At 38.6% G+C, this 19583-nt stretch overlaps 1 protein-coding gene across 2 annotated transcripts; it reads left to right on the top strand.

The window, feature by feature from the left end:
* Positions 1-2: 2 nt before the first annotated feature.
* On the top strand, positions 3-18810 carry APLF (aprataxin and PNKP like factor). 2 transcript variants are annotated; one of them, XM_062490632.1, is made up of 9 exons: positions 3-40; positions 881-1032; positions 1693-1823; positions 3608-3782; positions 6545-6933; positions 12214-12339; positions 13564-13610; positions 14585-14623; positions 18162-18810. In XM_062490632.1, the coding sequence occupies exons 2-9, from the start codon at positions 934-936 to the stop codon at positions 18365-18367; spliced, it is 1212 nt and encodes a 403-aa protein (XP_062346616.1). In that variant the 5' UTR covers positions 3-40; positions 881-933; the 3' UTR covers positions 18368-18810. The 2 variants fall into 2 exon arrangements, with proteins under 2 accessions (XP_062346616.1, XP_062346617.1); XM_062490633.1 differs by lacking the exon at positions 14585-14623 and having other exon boundaries at positions 1693-1819; positions 3604-3782.
* Positions 18811-19583: the final 773 nt, after the last annotated feature.

Below are 19583 nucleotides of genomic sequence, written 5' to 3'. Positions count from 1 at the left end.
CACTGTGGTCCCGTTGAACCTCACCCATCGTGGGGTTTCTGTAAGTCCCTGCAGAGCTGGAGGGGTGAGGGCAGAGCTTAGCCCTTGGTGTTTCTCTTCATAGGGTGACAGAGAGGGAGTTCAGGTGGTCACTGTGCTGACTCCCCAGTGCTTCTGTGCAGGGAATGCTACAGCAATTAGACCTTCCCCCCCCCCCCCCGTAATTATTTGTGCTGGTGAATTGAGTAGTACAAAAGCAATGTGTTTAAAGAAAAAATAGTTGCAGTTTGGGTGTGCTCCCATAACCTAAAAAGCTTTTTGGGTGTAGTGGCTCAGAACTTTTTTTTTCAGGCTTTTGAAACTAGCACCTGAGTATTAGTGTCACCAAAGTGCTGCAAGCTTGTAGACTGTAGTGAGAACTTGCTGGGAAGTGATTGATTCATTGGGTAACTGATCCTGAAAACTTCATCTTAAAACTGGTGCCTGACTTTTGGGATAGGATCTGATTTTGGGGAGTTGTGCAGGTTTACCATAAAGTAAATTCTAAGGTGCAATTTCAGCTTTCTAGAAGTTTTGTCATGGCAGCAACCAGTGTAAATTATGTACTTAAACCCCAAAACACCACAGTTGTGGTCAGCAGTTATTGGAGGGTCTTTTGTTCAAAACCCTTTAGGTGTGAAGTAAAAGGAAGGTGCATTTATTTCCTCTGTAAGTTGATGTAAGAGGATGTTGATGGTCAGTTTCAAACTGCATTTGTTAATGGCAAACATTCAGTCCAGCTTTTGTGTTTGAGTCAAAGGTGTATGTTTATATTTGTATATAAATGTATATAAAATGTATATCTGTATATAAATGTATAGAAATTGTGTGTGAGTAGCTAAAATTGGTTTTGTTTCATCAGAAAAAAATCAGGAGGCTGATACAGAAGAAGCACCAACTGTTCATGCTGTTGAGATGTCCTGTATTCCATTGTTAATGGAACCAGCATGCTCCAGCTCTGAGGTCCAGGGAGCCAAAAAAATGAGGAATAATGATGCTGCCTCCAGACTTTTGGTGGGTGCTTAAGTTTTTAATGAAGTTTATTATTTGTAACCATGTGTTGGAAGCTAAGGAGGTGTTGTGTTTCTTTACCAATTAAATGTCAACCTTTGCTGTAGTTGAGATTTCTGGGGTGGACTGGTTCAGGAAATGCAAAGTGATAGTGCTGTTTCCAGTAAATAATGAGTGTGACTTTGGTGTATTTGCATTGTTAGAGATTTGGAGTTTGGTTGTTTTCGGAGAAATGAATTTCAGGAGTGCAAGAAAGACTTTTCTGCTTGTGGGGTTTAGTTTTTGGGTTTTTTTCTTTGACAAATAGGCTTTTGTTAAAAGTGCTCTTTCTGTTATGTCTTTGTGTGAAAACTCTGGAGCAAGGTGGTGGTAAAGCTCTTCTATGAATCTTTCAGTTTGTAGCCTTTTAGATATTTATTCCAAAGATCTAAGAAGTTTTGTTTTGTTTTGTTTTGTTTTGTCTGCATGAATGTTCCTATAGATGTTGTTTTCCTGAGTGGGTGGAAACTGAAAAAAAAAAAGTAAAATATTTGAGCAATGGTTCCCATACAAAAAGTAGGTGGTTACCCAGACTGCTTTTGAAGGGCATAACAGAGTAAACACTGTGGTCTAGCTTGCCTCCACTCTTCTGGATAAACTACTAAACAGTAAATGTTGTTTCAGATTCCTCTTCCTGATGATAATGAAAGCAAACAGTCAAAATCTATTCAAAGAAAGAGAGTGCTTCCATCTTGGATGCTGGAAAGAGATCTCCTGGTGCAGAAGGTTTGCAAGCCTGTAATGACAGGAGGTAGGTTTGCAGTGTGATAACAATTGCATTCCAATATGCGTTTTTGTGCTTTGATATAATTTTTTAAAATTATAATGGTGGTGATAGGAAGTATGACGTTGCTACTTCTCTTTCCATGCTCTGTGTGGGGCAGTTGACAAAGACTGACTTCTGTTGTTTCCTTTGTCATCAGTCCTGGGAGTGTGATAGATCTCTTTTTCAATGGTTATTTTTCTTTCTGTTCTTTTCGTTTTTTAGTGCCAGATTATAAACCCTGTTTGTACAGCTGAGCATTGGCAATCCTGGAGCCCTTTCCTATAAACTTGCCTATTTTGTATGCAAATTCTAGGTGGTTTCTGTCTCTTTAATTCCTAGCCTTCTCCACACTGAAGTCACTGATGTTTTGCCCTTCTAAATTTTGGTTCTTAATTACACAGGTTTTAAAGGTAGAAGGGTTCGGGTGGTGTTGCATGTTAGTTTTTTAATCATTCCTGAATCAAACTTGGTTATTTAGAAAGTTATTTCTTTGGTTATTTGAACGTTTATTCCTAGGAGGAGCAGTTCATTATAGCCTGATAGTTTCTTACCAACACGAGGCTAAAATAGTGCTGTATTTCCTCCTGTTCTTGTGGGAAAAGAAATTGCTAGACATGTCATGTATTGTTGTTGCTGCATGTCAGCAGTGACAGCAGCAGGAGGCTGTGTTCAGTCACTGTCAGTGGGACACATAAGGTGCCTGTGCATTGGCACAAGCTCAAGAAGACTTACCAACATGTCTGACTTTGGTCCTGGGAGCTTCTAAAACTGACATTAGACAATCTTTCTACATGGCATTTATTGCCCTTGTGACTTGTATTGATGGAACAGGAAGGCTAAAGAAGTGAGAGGATGAGACTTTCTGTCATTCTCTGTGCTGAACGAAGCACACCCCACCCTGTTTGCCCTTCTCTGGGGACGTGTGAAGTGGTTTGGGTGCAAACTGTTGAGTTTCCTTTGCTGATCAATCCAAGCGTATGAACTGTGGCTGGTGAGCGTGTCTACTCCCCAGTGTGCAGCAGCTCTGCTTCAGTGACTCTTCTCTCCAGCTGCTGTTTCTGCTGAGATGCTGTGATGAATTTGGCTCTTAATGCCAAGCAGCCCCACAGGAGAATGTTACGCAGTGTCTGGCTAGCTGCTTCTTCACTCCTGTTGAAAATACAGGTGTCTGTGTGCACTGATGAGGGCAACTGTGGTTTTAAACACCTCACTGATGTGCCATCCACCACACTGCCTATTCTTTTCCTCAGAAGCTAGTTTGGAGAAGATTATAAGGTGCCAAAGAAAATCTGTGTTTCAGTATTTTTTTCTTTCATCCCCCTTTTAAATCTAGACTGTTCCTTCCTGCCTTATTTCTATAAAAATCGCATGGACTTCAGCTGGCTGAGTCCTGTACTGGTGTGATGCTTTTCTTATGTTTGTGCTTTTGTTTTGCGTTTTTGGGGGAGTGGGGTTTGTTTGTTTATTTGTTTCTCTGCCAGAACTATAACGTTTGTTATATGTATGAATATAATGTTTCTTTCAAAGACTGAATGCTTTGATTGTGTCGGTATTGAGATTAGGAGCTGTGTTGGTGAGCTGTATCTGAAGGCCTGACCTTGAGGGAACTGGGGGTACACACAAACATTATTGGAATTGTTTAAAAAGTCTTTTTCACAGCTGTTGGCTTTTCTCATGACATGTGCCCAGTGTTCTGCTTTAATGATTTCTGGTGTCAGCATTTCACTGAAAATGTTGCATTCCAAAAGTACTCTTTTCCTTTTTTTAAGGTAGTAGGAAGAAAAAGGACCAAGGATGGGGAGAAGGTCATACAGAGTCATTAAAATCAGAAGTACGTGTACAGCAGAAAAAAAGATCAGCTTCAGAAGAAACCAGAGAGGATTTTGAAGGTGGAGAGCAAGATCAAGGGAAAAGGAACTGCTTTTCAATCCCTGTTCCTTCATCTCAGGTAACTTTTTGGCTCAGGGCAGAACCATGATATGACAAAAAATGAGAATGTGGTTGGCAATGTCATGTTGAAGGGTGGGACTACAACACAGCTTTTTGTTCTATGTGTTCTGCTCACAATTTGTTGTTTTGAAATACCAGTCCATTGGTTTGCTCTGTAGCAAGGATCATGGAATCCTCAAAGATTTGCTTTTCTGCATTTCCTTCAAAGGATCTGGGACTTGGGCCCCAAATGTCCCACAGAGGTACCAGACTTTGAGCTTTGCAGCAAGGGGTAAGAACATGTGGGCCCAGAGCACTGCTTCTAGGAGTGGCTGGTACGTGTGGTTTGTTTTTCAGGAACCTCTGGGGCTAGGTGATGGTGTGATACTGATAAAATATGACACTGGGCTTTGCCCAAGCTATTGCCATTCTAGTAGGTTAGGGTTTATGGTCAGATAAGGATGGTGTGTGGCTCAGCAACTGCTATGTTTCAAAGGGAAGTAGCATGGAGTGTGCTTATGCCACCATCTCGAAATCTGAGTCAAAAAAGGAAAGGGGAAAAAGGTAGCCTGAAACCCAAAACGATTTGTGAGTGAAGAATGGAGAGAACAGACCCTTTAGTCCAGCTTGTCCAGTGTCTCTGTGATCTCACAGTACAGCTGCATTTACAGGCAGTTAAATCCTTGCTATTGACACTCTGCAAGTGGTGAAAAGAGAAGGATCATTGCTAAAGACAAACAAAGCATATTCTGGTGAGAGCAAACTGAGGTTTTCACTGACTTGTTTCCTTTAAGTGAGCCACTTGAGGAGGTGTTTTTAATGTCTGGCATTAAAATTGCTTGGGTATGTTCTAAGATCTGATAAAATACTTAAAATGCTTCTGACACTGAAAATTTTTGGGGTTTTGATTTTAAGGTTAATTGAAACAACCTGTGCATTCAGAGCAAGGAGTAGTAGTAGTAGTAGTAGTAGTAGTAGTAGTAATTTTGGTATAACAGTGGTCCACTAGGTGCACTAATAACAGCTGCTGAATTGTTTTCTCTTCACCAGGTTATAAAATGAGTGAGTACCTAATGAATTATTCCATTTTGCAATTTGGAAGCCTTACTTATTTTCACCTAATAATTTCATAAATTGTTTTAATCCCAAGAACAGTTTAAGAAATTGCTTTCAAGACTGCAGAAAAACTGGTGCATTAGGGCAAGCAAGAGTAATAGCCATAGAGAACTCTGAAAGACTGTACTTTGGATATCAGAGCCTAAACCATGGTCCTGCTGTCATGTTTAATTGAGAAAATTGAATCTCGTGTCAATTGAGAAAATGTTCTGCAGGGAAGAAAGCAGAACTGTCTGAATTGTTGTAGTTGACAGCAGCCACCAGAAGGTGCCAAGGCCCTGTGCATGCTGTCCCAGCGTTGAGCACTGGTGGCTTATGTTGACCCTGGGTCACAGCCTGGAGTGTGGCTGATCCTAATCATTGCAAGCCTTCTGTCTCCTTAGGTACAATATAGACAGTGGGTTGAACTACATGGTAGAGAACTCACAAGTGGTAGTGGCATGTAACAGTAATTTATGCCTTCTTTTGCAAAGGAAGGCTTATTTCTTAAGTTGCAGTTGATGGCAGAGCTGTGTTTTGGGAGTTGTCTTTGTTACCTAGTTGAGTCACTAAATGTGCTTGTGCCAGGATCAACTGATACTAATGCTGACTTTGCCCTTTCTTAATCACCTTACTGCTCAAATGTAATTGTCTCTGGTTTTGGATAACATTTTATGAGACTTGCATTGAAAGGAACTAAATCAAATGGGAAATCACTGGCTGTTTTTCAAGCTCTGCCGAACACACCTGTGTAAACTAAGTATGAATTTACTGGAGGGGGAACACAGATTATAATCTTTAGAAAGCAGAGACCTTTGAATAGTTCTAGGATATACCAAAGTAGCTGAACCTTGAATATAGATAGGCTTTCAGGTAATGTCTCAGTTGTCAGGACAGTGTTCTTTCCTCAGTTGTGCATCTCATATTCTTTTTCTAAAGAACATATTTCTTATTTTAGGAGTACATTTTTTTCCAAAATTTAAAATGCAGTTTGTGTCAAAATGGAAATGTTTGCTTAATGGTGTCTATGACAGACTGTTATGATTTAGAGTCATGAGCTGAAGCATTTAAGATGTATCAGTGTGGGATTAGCATCAGGGTATGTATCCTGAGTTCCCATATATCTTCTATATAGATAAATACACATATGCTCTGTATATCTTGGTGCTTAAATTATTAAGAAATTCATTAAATTAGTAAGTAATTCCTTAATAATTTAAATTGATTCTTAGGTAGGAGTCTACATTCCTCTACAGTCTACTACATCTTCACCTGTATAATCCCCAATAATTTTTCAGGAGCAGTGCTTTTAATTGTAAGTTAATTTAAACTAGTCCCTGGGCTGTTTACAAACTGAGGTGGTGAGAGAAGAGGTCATGTTGTGAGGGAACTGAGGCTGAGGAAGGAAGCAGTTGGATAAGTTTTTCTTTTCAGAGTGTGTGCTCTCTGTGTGTTTTCTGAACTTGAGGTTTTCATTCAGCAGCTGTGTTTAGTAGTGAACCTGAGTTTGGGGAGTAGAAGATTTTTAAGGTCTGGCCCAGACAATCTTTCAAGGTCCTTTCTAGCCTGGGCTGTTCTATAACTGATTTTGAAAGCAGAGATGATGAGACACAGGTTTTCTTCAAAGTTTTTAGTTCTGAGGAGTGTAAATTTCTAGGTTATTCAAATTGTAACCTTGTTCCACAGAATACATCTGGATTTCCTCTTGAGACTACCATGAGGGATATGGAAGGAAGTGACAAGACTGGAACAAAAAACCCTGCAAGTTCTCTGGAAAAAAATGATAGGCAGCTGCATAACAAATGGTCTAAAAGAGTTGGTCAGATCTCCAGTAAAGACAATAGAATTGAGGAAACAGAAAACAGAGGGCAGATTCCTGGTTCTACAAGCCAACCAGCTCACTGGGGCAGGACTTCCCAATATTTTCGTGCCCAGGAAGGGATTCTTGAGCCTGATGCAAATCTGGACTACAATGCTAAGGTTTCTGATTCAGCCAGAAGTGCATGTGCTTCAGAAAGCTCCGAACTGATGCAGCATAAGAGGACTCCTTGCATGTATGGAAGTGCCTGTTACAGGTAAAGTAAAATTAAAACTCGCTTGGGCTATCTTGTTATTCAGAAGTAATGTATTAGCTATGGAAGAGAAAACTGTAAAGTTTTCAAAGTTACAAGCTTAGATTTGGGAAAAAATCTTTTGGTGAACAGGGGACTGATGAGAAACAAATAGCAGAACACTAACTTTAGAAGGATGAAGGGAGGAGCCAGGATGTCTTGCTAACTCCTAATACAACCCAAACAAGGGGTGAAGTACTTGATCAAATTAGAAGATTAAATGTTGCAGGAAATAAAAGTCCATTATATAAGGAAAAGAAATAAAAGACCTGTGTGTATGGTATGAGGTACTAGCAGGGAGGAGCGATGTAAAAGGTTCAAATGCCCAATGCAGACCCTGTAGGCTTCTTTTATTAGAAAGTGAGACTTACATGAAAGATTATTATATTTATTGAAGTTACTGCCTGCTTTGTGATCTGAATGTTTAAAATACTTACTATTTGTCATCTGTAAATAATCAAGAATATCTTTTATTGTAACTTGGTGTTTCTGCAATTCTTTTTAAGCTTTAAGTCACCCCTAAAAGCAGAACAAAGCATACTTAGAACTCATGGTTAACCCTCATCTGGACAGTCTTTGGAAATACTGTAAGTGAGGAGTAACTGGAATTTTTCCTCTTCTTTTTCTCCCTGCTCATATCCTTTCAAGATGGAGGTGGTAGAAGATTTGTCATGCAAATGTTCCAGAGAAGTTCCAAAGTACCATGCTGGGTGCCTGACTTCCTGCTAGTTCTTTCTGCCCAGAAAAGATCTGTGGTGTCCTGTGGTGTTATGTATCGAAAGGAAGGTTGAAATCTAGAGGTGCTTTTGAGTCTAGAAAATGCCCAGTGACCTGTGAGCTACATTTAGGAGGAGGTTTTGAGCTCTAGATAAATTCCATGCACTTTGTAAATACAGAAGACAAGACTAATCCAGGAAACAGCAGATCCTGTGACTTTTTTTTTATCTTCCCCCAAGAGGCTTCAGCAATAATAAAAACAGTGAGTTTCATTAGGAACCAAACGAGCAGAAGTGCAAGTTCCTGTATGTTTGGTGGGCCTGATGCTGAGAAAACTGTGTATATCAAAATTGTAAAGCTGTTACATTCATGAGTACATCACATGTTGGTTTTCTTGCAACTTTGACTTATCTCATTTTTTCTCCCTTAATGATTATGACAAAAGCATGTGTTATTAGACAGTTATGTTGATCCTAGCACAAATGCAGCTTTAGATTTGCTCCGGCTACTTTGAATTTTGCTGAAAAAAGTTTTGCCCTGTGTGGGTATTAAGGAGATTTAATGTTCTGATATGATGAAATATTCCTTATCTTTAGGAAGGCAAATCTTGGGTACTGGTAACAGGGAGCAGGAGTCTGAATGTGCACATTTCTTCCTGGGTCTCTTGATTATGAAACATTTGGCAGCAACACTTTTGGAAAGTATTGCTTTATAAAAATCAAAGAATGTTCTGAAATAACAAATAGCAGTCTTACTTTGTCAGAGAAATTTGTAAATAGGGAGAATCAAAAATGTCAGCTTTGATCTTCAGGAAATATGAAACTCAACCTTGTTTGCTTGCAGCAAAAGGAATGTGCTTTGTAGTTTGTATTTGCTTTTAAAATTCAAGGCCCCTAAGTAGTTGTTTCTACATGGTGGTGAAAGTGTGTTAGAGCAAATATCAAATGTTAGTTCTTGTTACTTGACTACATTTCTATTAGCCTGTCGTAAACATTTAGGATGTAAATTTGTAACCTGTACTTCACTTTCTTCATTTATGAGTTTGAAAACACTGCTTTTGGAAGAGTCAAACTTGATGCACACCTCTTGCCCAAAGGAGTCTTTTTGCCACCTTCATTCAGTGTCACTTTTTGAGGTGGCCAAATTCAAAGGAGCTGCTATTATTATTAGACAAAGTGCTCTGTGTATGTCGTAGCTGCCTGCATTTGTTGTTGAGGAGCTCTCCCTCTGAATACTGTCACCTGTTTGTCACCTTCTTGTCTGCTGCTTGCTTTTCTGAAGTTAGCAGAATAGGGAATTGAAATAAATCTACCTCCACCACCCTTTTTAAGGGTCACTATAGAAGGGGTATAGTAGACCTGAACTCTCATCTCTGAAACTGGATCTCACAATCTTTCTTCCACAATTGAATCCTTTTGCCATAGCCTGGAGTGCAGTTCTCTGCTGACTGGGTGTGTGAAAATCTCTCCCAGAACTGTCAGAGCAGGGGATGCTTAGAAAACATTTGGATTTGTTTGTGGGTTCTTCTGAATACTTTGCTGTTTGTTTGTTTGTTTGTCTGTGTATATGAAAATGACTATTTTTCTCTTCAGTCTAAGCTAGTAAATCAAGCAGCTAAAGACCTGCATCTATCTTTCTTTTTAGTCCTGTCTCCTATATTTTAATTAAGAATTAAAGTATAGAACTTTAAAAACATATTACATGAAGTCATGGCATAACTTCAGGCTTGAATTCTATCGCTTTATAAGCAGTGCTGGTAATTAATTACATTTTCACTAGGAAGTTCTTTCAAGTAGCTGAAGAAATAAGCCCATGAGATGGCAAGGAGTCTTCTGCATGAGATTATGAGGAAGCAGGGATTCTGAACTGGTCAGTAAAATTTGCTTTATAAAAAGTTTTTAAAGTTGCTTTTGACAGCTACAGATGAATAACTGTCCTAAATATTTCATTGAGCAATAGTCAACTTTTGCTTGAGAATGGTTGCATAGATTCTGAAGAAGTTTTAAAGTTTTATTTGCACAGTTTTTGTTCACATAGTTTCCTGCATCATAAAGTGATGAGTACACAGATTTAGAGCTTCTGTGAAGGCAAAGCTGCAGTAACTGTTTTGGTATGTTTATATGAAGCTAACAGTCATAAAACCTTCTTATTAAAATAAGCTTTTAATTGTTTACTTTTCACGCAAGTAAAGCCTAATGATTTTGTTTTGATCAAATGAATTAACACATTCCTTGGCACTGAGGCTTTGTTGTCAAACAGTTAACTTTGGAGTGCTACATACAGTGTGATAGATGTGCTCCTGTAACTCAAATATCTTATGTCTACAAATAAATATTAAAAACCCCAAACGAAACCTTTAAGGAAGAAGCCTTAGGGTTTTTCTGAAAAAAGGAGGACATGTGCTTATTAGCTATGCACTTCTCTGCTTCCTTTTATTTTGTGGGGTATTGTTGCACTACACAGAATAAGTATAAATTAGCCAGGTAAAGCTAAGATCAAATAGGATGTTTCTGCTGAGCATCTGAGGTAGGACATGCTCAAGAGACAGGACATGTTTGAGGTGCTTCACAGGTAATGTATAATTTGAGGAGCATCATCTACTGGCCAAAAGACTTTTGAAGCCTAGTGACAAGGACTTGTACATCACAACTCTTTTGTTGCTCTTCCTCTTTTCTCTCGTACTTATTTTCCTTTTTTTTTCTTCCTCGCTCCTTCAATAATGGCTGTTTGGTGTTGTCCAAATAGGTCTTGAAGCAATGTTTTAAAAGGAAATGTATATCTCCTAAAATACAATAAATCTGCTAATTGACAGCTGTTAGTCCATCTTTCCTTGGCAGCTATGATGTATCTTCATGTAGGAATAAGGACTAAAATTACTTCAAAGAACATCAGTTGCTGCTGTATCCCTCTCAGAAGACCAATTGTATTTCACGTGACTGAGAATTCTTGCTGTTACTGCAAGTATTTTAGCTCTGTGCATTAAGAAAACAAAGCAAATGGCCTCTAAATGATTTGGTTTCATCCCATTTATTTTGAATGGGGAAAGAAGTAGGCAGCCAATCTGAATTTGTCACAAATGATGTTTCAAGAGAATTTGTTACAGAATAAAAGACTGCAACCTTGCAATAGTTTCTAGTGAAACATTATTTGATTATCCTGCAGTTTGCAGCAGTAACAAAAGACCAGGACAAGAAACCTATCACCTATGTAAATGGATCCAAGGGATACAGGGTCTTTCATAGGTGGCTTATAGGAGAGTTTATCTGTAGCTTGCTTGTGGAGTTTTCTGAGTGAAAGATACACAGCAAATGTAGATTTGAAGAATTAATACTAAATACCTGGTATTTTTCAAATGCTAAAAGGAGGCCTGAATGGCCAGCGGAGCTCACAGTGTTTAAGTCATGATTTTGTAAAAGCTGTACAAATGCTCTTTTTGTTATGGTGGTAGTTGAAATGCTAAAATGAATATTGGCTCTGCTCTATGACGTTCATAAGAGGTACTTGTGAATGTAAAGGAGTTTCTCTGATCAGTGAGTGTATGGAGGTGGCTGCACACGTCCTTGGTGTGTTCCATACTTGCTTCTAAATGCAGCTGCAGCTAGTCTTAGTTAAAGCAGTAAATGCTCTGTAGCTGAAAGTTGTTATTCCCCCTGCTTGAGGCAGGTAGCTCACTTATATAATTTGCAGAAACACACTAGAGGTTATGTACTTTGGGAATAATTGAGGTAACCACTAACGTATTTTGTAGATGTCTTTTGGAAACTAATTTATTTTAAAGTCTCACATTTCTTGCTTCTCAATATTATGCTTGGGGGAAAAGTCTCTGAGAAATTATAGGGGAAAAGTAGATTTGCTTTTGCTACTAGTATGTTAATTTTGGTGTAATTTTTGTAACATGTTTTGATCTGTCACATGAATTTCTCCTGAAGTCAGAACTTGATTTTCTGTATTCTTTTAAACTCCACTTAAAACAGTTCTAGAAAGAAGAAGACTCTTCTTTAAATGATGTTTATGACTAGTGAGTGGTGTTTTGCTCTTGCAGAAAGCTCTTGCCTAGAAGTGGTAGAAGTGCGTTTTCAGTGATGCATAAATTTGTGTTCCCTACTTGTTTACCTCAGTTTGAAGTGCTGTAGAGCAAGAAGTTGTGGATTAGGGTCTTGTGCTGTCCTCACTAACACTGGTGTGACTCAGCTACACATGGAGTTGTTAATGTCTTATGGTACAACGTAATGTCAACATGCTAATTTGTAATTCAAATAAAACCTTTTGTGTATGTGTTAGAGGTCTGAAATTTAAAGCTGATGGGAAATAGGAAAATTCCTGGTTTAATTCTGTTGCAGCAGGTGCTAAGACAAAATTTCTTCTGTTATCCTGAAAGTAGGTCATACATTCTGTATCAAGTTAAACATTAAAAGCTCCTCTTCATGTAACCACAGAAAAATGAGCTGTCAATGATTCAGTAACACATTTTATATGTCCTCTTCTTGTGCTGAAGAGTCAGTTTTGGTGTATGTTTGTCTTTTGCAGGAAGAATCCCATTCACTTCCAGCAGTTCAGTCATCCTAATGATGATGACTATCATGACATAGAGATGGTGGCTAAGGATGACAATGACAGCTGGCCGGAGTGTCCATATGGAACAGCTTGTTATAGGTGAGAAACACTGTGCAAAATGGCTTTTTTTGTTCACAGATGAAGAATGTTCTCCCCTGCAGTTGCAGAATGACAGTAGAATAATGACTAATTCTTGATGTTAACTGTGACTGTAGCCTTCTGAAATCTACTGCAGTCAGACTGCTACCCTTACAGCACCCAAGTCTGTGCATATTTTTAACCTGGACACAGTAAAAATCACTATTTTGGTAATGATATCAGCTGTCAGAGATGAAAACTTGGCTATTCAAAGAGCCCATTCAGTGGTCTGGAGATCACCACTGTATCTCTTTTCAATATTCAGTAAATTGTTTTTTTTTATATAATTGTTACATGTTGTTCTTCATCTGTAACTTTTAGTTTAAAATTTGATAATGTATTTGTTGGGATTTTGTACAAAATCTATTTTAATCTGTAATTGATTTGTTTCAAAGCTTAGTTGAGGTAATAGCAATAAAATCCAGTTTATGACTGACTGCTGTTTCTTTTAAGCACTGTTGATTTTCTTCAAAATATTGCTGTATTCGATTTGTTTTTCAGTATTTTGGTTTTACATATTTAGGAGACTGTATAATCATCACAATGAACAAGAAGATACATTTTGTGGCAATAGCATTTCTATGGGAGCATATTGAAACTGGTATTGAAACTGGCTGCTGTTAAAGATTGCTTCCACCCAGAAACATTTTCTCCTGGAAAGTGTGGTTGTCCTAAAAAGCATGGTCTCCATGAAATGTAACAAAATGAGGACAGCTCTTAAGAAAAGACCTTGGTGGTACTCACTAATGGAGAAAAAGTGGTTCTCTTAAAAACACCTATGAGATGAATTTCCCATCTCCAACTGAGTGATACAGGCTTATATCAGTAATGAAATTGCCAACATACTTTTTGGGAGTGCAGTGGATGCTTTATCTAAACCCCAAACTGCCTCTCCTTCCAGATGAGACAACCTCTGTATTGCATTAGTTAATAATTTCTTAATCTGTGTTTCATTCTTTGGGGATAGAAGAAAGGAGTCACCCATGAACAATTGATCATTCTTTTGATGATGCAACAGATATTTGAAGGGGTTTTGTGTTAATTTTGTTGTCATTGTCTGTTGGCTATTAGTTGACTGATCTAAATGCTACGCCTTGAAAATTATCCATAAAATAGCAGGGAATTCTGCGCTGTCTAAATGTGGAACATGGTGATGGAATCAAGGTTTTACTATTTTCTTTGCAGGAAGAACCCCCAGCACAAGCTGGAATACAAGCACAGTGCACCTCCAGGTGGGCCAATTTATCAATACTATAGAGTCATAGAAAATTCTGAATTGGAAGGGATCCACAAGGACCATCAAGTCCATCTCACTAAAGTGCTTTAATCTCCCTTTAGGGAATAAAGTTGCATTTATAACTCCCTATGTATTAGGATTATTTTTTTGGGATTTTTTTTTTTAAGTCAGAAATTCCCAGGTAAGATACAATTTTAAAGTATTCTGATGCTCTAAACAAAATACTGCAACCATATCTGTCATCTTTTTGTCTTTTTTTTTTTTTTTAACCAATGATTTTCTTACTGTGATACCTAGTTTTTGCATTTATGTTCTTTTGAGGCCTTCTTGAGGCCTGGAGGGAATATAACTAAAACTGAATTTGAGTTCCTAATCTAACACTTTGCAGTACTTTATATATTCCAGTAATTTGATTTGGGGAAAAAATACAGGGAAATATGTTGTTGATGTTTTGTCTGCTCTTAAAGAATTGAAAGAGATACTTCTTTGATTTATTTTTCTTGGGTGTTTTCTTTTGATTATTGGATTGGAGTTTTTCTACACGAAATCCCAATGCAAAAAATAGTAGTTTAGAGCAGAACACTAATGAAAATATCATGATAAAGCATTTTACTTTGAAGATTCAGGGCTATGACATTATTAAGAAAGAAAAACATTCATGGAAATAGTAAAATATTTAAATGCCCCAAAATATTCCAATTTTAAAAATCCCTAGTCAGAATTTATGACATTTGTCTACAGATGGCAGAGATAATAATTTTAAGATTAGTTTATCTGGGTGATCTCTTGGGAATGATTCAAGACAAAAACGGTATTTTTGGGATATCAGAGTAGCTTTTATACCTCTAAGTACAGCACAACCATTTCACCATTTGTTTAATAGGTCAGTTTTCTATTGTAGCAGCTCTAAGAATAACCCTTATGGCAAAGTTCCCTCTGTTGTCTGACTGACAACTTCCCTTTCTTTAGTAACTGGAAGAGGAACACGACAACGAACTTCAAGCAATGGTGAGTGTACTCTAAAGTTGTGAGTGGGCACATCAGCCTGGGACACAGATGGTCTGCTGTGGCTCATTTGGCATTTAACAGTGCTAGAGATGCTTGATAATACTCAGCTGAGGAGAAAGTAGTCATTATTTTAGTAAAATCCTTCCTGTATTTTTACAAGTAATAGCGCTTCAGTTGAATTTGGGCCAGTCTTCCTGGATAATCATACCTGTATTTCCCTAGAAGCAGACAAAAAAAACAAGCATATTTTAAGGAGAGACACATATGGCTAAATGGTGTCTTCCATCCTCACTTGTAACACAGCAGCTATAATAGGATGAGAGGAATCCAGTATTTCATGCACAGCTAGTTAAGGTTGCCTTATAAGGAGTGATTGCCCCTGCAACATGGAGATACTCCCTGTCATTGCATTGACCTTTAAATAACTTCCAGGTGATAATCTGTGCATGTGCTGATGAGCTTGTTTACTCTTACAGTGAGGTATTGATGTTTCAGGGCTTGTTAGAATCGAAGTTTATGTATGTTGTGAGCTCCTAGACTCAAGTTTTAAGCATGCTTAGGTCTGCTTCCAGGATTCTTTTGTGTCTCATGTTCCAAATGTGTAGCTTCCTATGCTTTCTAAAATTAAAAGTGAACTTTAAAGATCAGTCTTAAGGTCTGATGCTGCGCAGTCTTCACTTTCAGTGGCCAGAGTAAGGCAGGAGGTTGTGGAACTGCTTCATTTTGAGTGGGAATGGGAATGGGCTTGCCTTCTTTGAGATCACCAAGGAGTGGCTGGGAATGTCCTAAAGAAATTTTCAAAACATATCTGCTTTCTACAGAAAATAAATAAAAGTGCAGATAGTTGTAGTTAGGTAGGCAAATTGTTTTGGCCTCCATTTCTGTTGTGGGTAAATGCAGGAGGTTGTTTTAAACTTAGCATTGAGAAATTTCTTTGCCATACCATTTCCTTCTCAAGTTTGTGTGCACTTTGGCTATCACCAAATATTTGCTATGCTTATATCTGTGCACCAGCATATTCTGAGGCATGTTTATTACCTGTGTGCTTTAGTGCATCCTGTGTTACATGTACCAGCCCCATCTTGGTCAGAGGTCCATGGTAGAAATCAGTGTTACAGCGTTGAGGCAGGCACTGAGTGGTGAAGATTTTAAAATGAAGAAGGCTGGGCTGTGTGCATATCTAAAAGTCGAAATATATTCTTGAAGGTTTTAAATTGTAGCTGTGCCTCTCATAGGAGCATGATCCTTACCCAAATAATAGGCCCTGTGTGTGCAGCTGATGGTCAGGCAGGGGTGAGACTCTGAAGGAAGAAGTGCTGCTCTTGTAGCATGTAAAACTTGCACACAAAAATGAAATTCAGTCTGTCAAATTCAACTTTTCTTACTAAGAACAAACTGGGGAAGAATTGATATTCTGCACACATGGGAAAGATGGGAATTAATTTATTATGTTTATACTTACTATTTAAAATTTTTAATGTGTTGTTGACTGGCTTACTTAACTCTGTGGAAGGCAAAACTTATAAAATGTGGTGCTCAGCAAGTTCACACCTGAGGCTGGCATACCATGTCCTGCAGGGTCAGACAGACAGTAAGGGCTCTGTTAACCTTATTTGGTCGTATTTGGCACAACTGCACCGTTAGACACAGCAAGATTAAATTCCCTATAAGTTTATTTAAATACCACCAGCCAAGGGAAGAGGGGAGTCCTCTATATGACAGTTAACATGTTTAGCTTTTAAGTCTAATTGCTGCCAGAATTGCTTGTAGAGAGTGTTCTGAAAAATAATCTGAGGCGAATTACTGGGGAATAGTTGTAGGGAGGGAATTGAAAAAAAAAAAAAATCAGAATTATGCTGTCATTAAAATGTCACTACTGAGTGACTTCTCTAGGTTGTTGCTACTGAGATAAATAACACCCTGTAACTATGGAATAGACAGGATTCTCCTACACACTTTTGTGTAGGTTTTCTAGCAAGCTGATCAGCTCACTTCAAAATAGAACATTTTGGAAGGAGCAGTCAGGAAGCTTTTTTTCCCCCACATCAAAGAGATACTTCCATAGAAAGTTTCAAGGTCATCTTTATAGATATGTACTAGAGAAAAGGCAAAATTGAACTTAATCATCAGCTTTAGGGGCTGTTGGGCTGAATTAAACTACTGTGGAAAGAAGTGGAGAGGGAAGGCATAAAAGGAAGTGCATCACTCACTGCTAAAATCAAAGCATTGATGTATGGGGAGGGAGAACATAGTATGCGCTTCCTGTACTTACAGGAAGAATACGAAAGTTGTCAGTATTTTCCAGAATTCCTGTTTCTGTTGTAAAATACCACTCACAGTGCTGTGAAAGTGACAAAAGGCTTTTCTTTGATAAGCAGCTTTTGGGCTTACTACTCTCATAACCTCAGTGTGAGAAGGGGCATTTTGTTCTTACTTTATTCAGCATCTTCATTTTGGCCCCTCCCCTGTAAGACATAATTAATTCTGCAAGGACTATAGTCTGTGATTCTGTTTAGAAATTCTGCTGGTTATGAGCTAACATGGTGTCTTGGTTTGAGACAAATTGGGAGGAAACATCCTGAAATGAACGTGTCCTCCCAATTATGGCATGATTAATTTCCTCTGAAGTCTGTTAAACAATAAGCCAGCAAGTATATAAAGGAAGGTAATTCTGGAACAGGAGCATTCCCACTCATAGAAAAGTGTGACTGATAGTGGCTGTAGTCTGGCTACGTGAGGTACTGGTGGTGGTGTTTGTACCTGGAGCTCTTACCTGAGGTTTCAAGAGTTTGCTGAGAAGTGCTTATGGTTAATTTAAAGAGTTAGGATCTGGGCTGTGGTCTGTAGCTAAAGAAAAATATACGTATTCATCATTTCATATGAAAGCTGGTGACAGCTGCTCAACAGATAAGTTAGCTAAACTGACATAATTAAATGGTTATTTCTAGATAAGGTAAGAATGAAAAAATGGGAGCATGGGAGGAAGAGGAATGAACATGATTTTACTCAGATATGTGACTTAAGGACGGAATAAAACATGATTGGAATATTAACAGGCCATGGCTAATTAGGAATTTTGGACATCTAAGAAAAGAGGTGTCACAGATGTTGAGAGTGAGGCTCAAACACATCTGCCAAAATGCATTTCTGAAGGAAATGACCTTCAGAAGGGAAACACAGACCATACAGCATGAAGGCAAGTGGAGAACATAGGAGGTGAGTGATCTAGAAGATTTCCTTCTGTCATGTGAAGCTCAGGAAAGAAGTGAGTAGGAATTAAGTCATATCAGCTTCCTAAGACTGTGATGGATGGATGGATGGATGGATGGATGGATGGATGGATGGATGGATGGATGGAGGCAGAAAATCTAGGGTCAGAGTAGGCATCTAGCAGTATTTAGTGGCTTAAGTAGAAGATAGATGTGTTGTTTAGGTGATCCTTTCTTTTGAGGAGGGATGCTTAACTGTGTGGGCTCTGGGAGGGATCTTGAGCTCTCCATTTATTAGTCATGAATACATGACATTTTTGTCCCTACAGGAAAAAGGGCTGTGGAAACAGATGGTGTCAATGTTGGTAAAGCAAAGGAATATGACCTCAATGACAGCTTTACAGATGACGAGGAGGAGGAGTGCGAACCTACTGATGAAGATTCAGACTGGGAACCGAGTTCAGAAGAAAAGGATAACGAAGATGCTGAGACACCTGTGCAAGAAACGTGTAGATTTGTTAGGATCAAAAAATAGCTGCTCAGAACAGCCTTATGAATGTCTAGTGTAGTTGTGTTAAAACATGGTTGCACAAAGGAGAGGAATTGTTTGATTTTTTTTTTTCTTCATGACGTAGGCACTACAGGGAGGTAATAATGGAGGTGAGGGAATTCTGCAATGTCTTTCTTATCCATATATATTATTTTGGGGCTGGTATGTTGTTTGTTTTATTAAGTTGTGGACCCAGAGGATAGAGCCCTGAAAATTTTTGGTTGTTTTTTCTTTTTTTCTCTCTCTTTTTTTTTTTTTCCCTTGAAAAGCCATTGGTATCTCATATTTTGAAATACAGGTTTAAATGTTGTTAAAACTTCATCTTCCTGTGCTTGAAAGAAATATTGGTGGTAGGAATGCCTAAGCCATTTCTATTGTTGAGTTAGTGAAGTTTTAAACTTCATTATTCTGCCGCCATCTTTCCCAGGTGTTGATTTTGTGGTTCTGTTCAGGTATAGTAGTTAAATACAGATTGTCTAAATCACTTGAGAACAGGATCTCAGTGTATTGAGCCACTTAATTGGCTCAACAACAATTATAGTGTTATTTGCTCTAATTACAACAGTACCTCGTTCTGTGTACATCACTGGAATTGTGTGCAATTCTCAGCAAAGTCTTGATGACTATATTTTTGCATAATTAAACTTGTAACATACAGTGGGAAAAGTGTGTAACTGTGTCTGTGATTTTTAAAGACATTGTTGGAAGATCTTGCCTTCAGTGTGTTCCTCACTCCCCTGAGCTTCCTAGAAAGCAAGTTAAAAGGTTTTACTCTATTTTGGGACAGATGACTGTGAATTTGACACCTTTTTTGGTCAAAGTCCTGAAGTCCAGCAGGGGAACATTCTTGTATGGCTTCAAGGAGGCATCCAGATATTCTCCAGCTGGTTTTATGGACTTTTCAGGAGGACTTTGTGGATGTGCCCTCTACAACACCAATGCCTTGGTTTTTGACTAAGCTTGTGTGTTTGTCTTGTGAAGAGGCTCCTCTTAGAGGAAAAACTGCCAAGGAAAAACCAAGCATTGCCTGGGCCTTGCCACTGCTGCATTGAGCTGTGTGAAGGCTCAGCTCTCTCAGCAGACCTGAGATCTGCTCCCTTCATGCTAGGGCTGCCTTGGGCAGGGAAATTGCCCTGTGAAGGAAGCTGCTGGCCTCAGGGGAAGCTGCCCTCATGGCTAAGCAGGCAAGAGAGCCAAGACC

The sequence above is a fragment of the Cinclus cinclus genome, chromosome 3 (genome assembly GCF_963662255.1).
Source record: "Cinclus cinclus chromosome 3, bCinCin1.1, whole genome shotgun sequence".
NCBI classification, from domain to species: domain Eukaryota; kingdom Metazoa; phylum Chordata; class Aves; order Passeriformes; family Cinclidae; genus Cinclus; species Cinclus cinclus.
The sequence above is the reverse complement of the archived record's forward strand: the minus strand, read 5'-3'. Positions and strand labels throughout refer to the sequence as shown.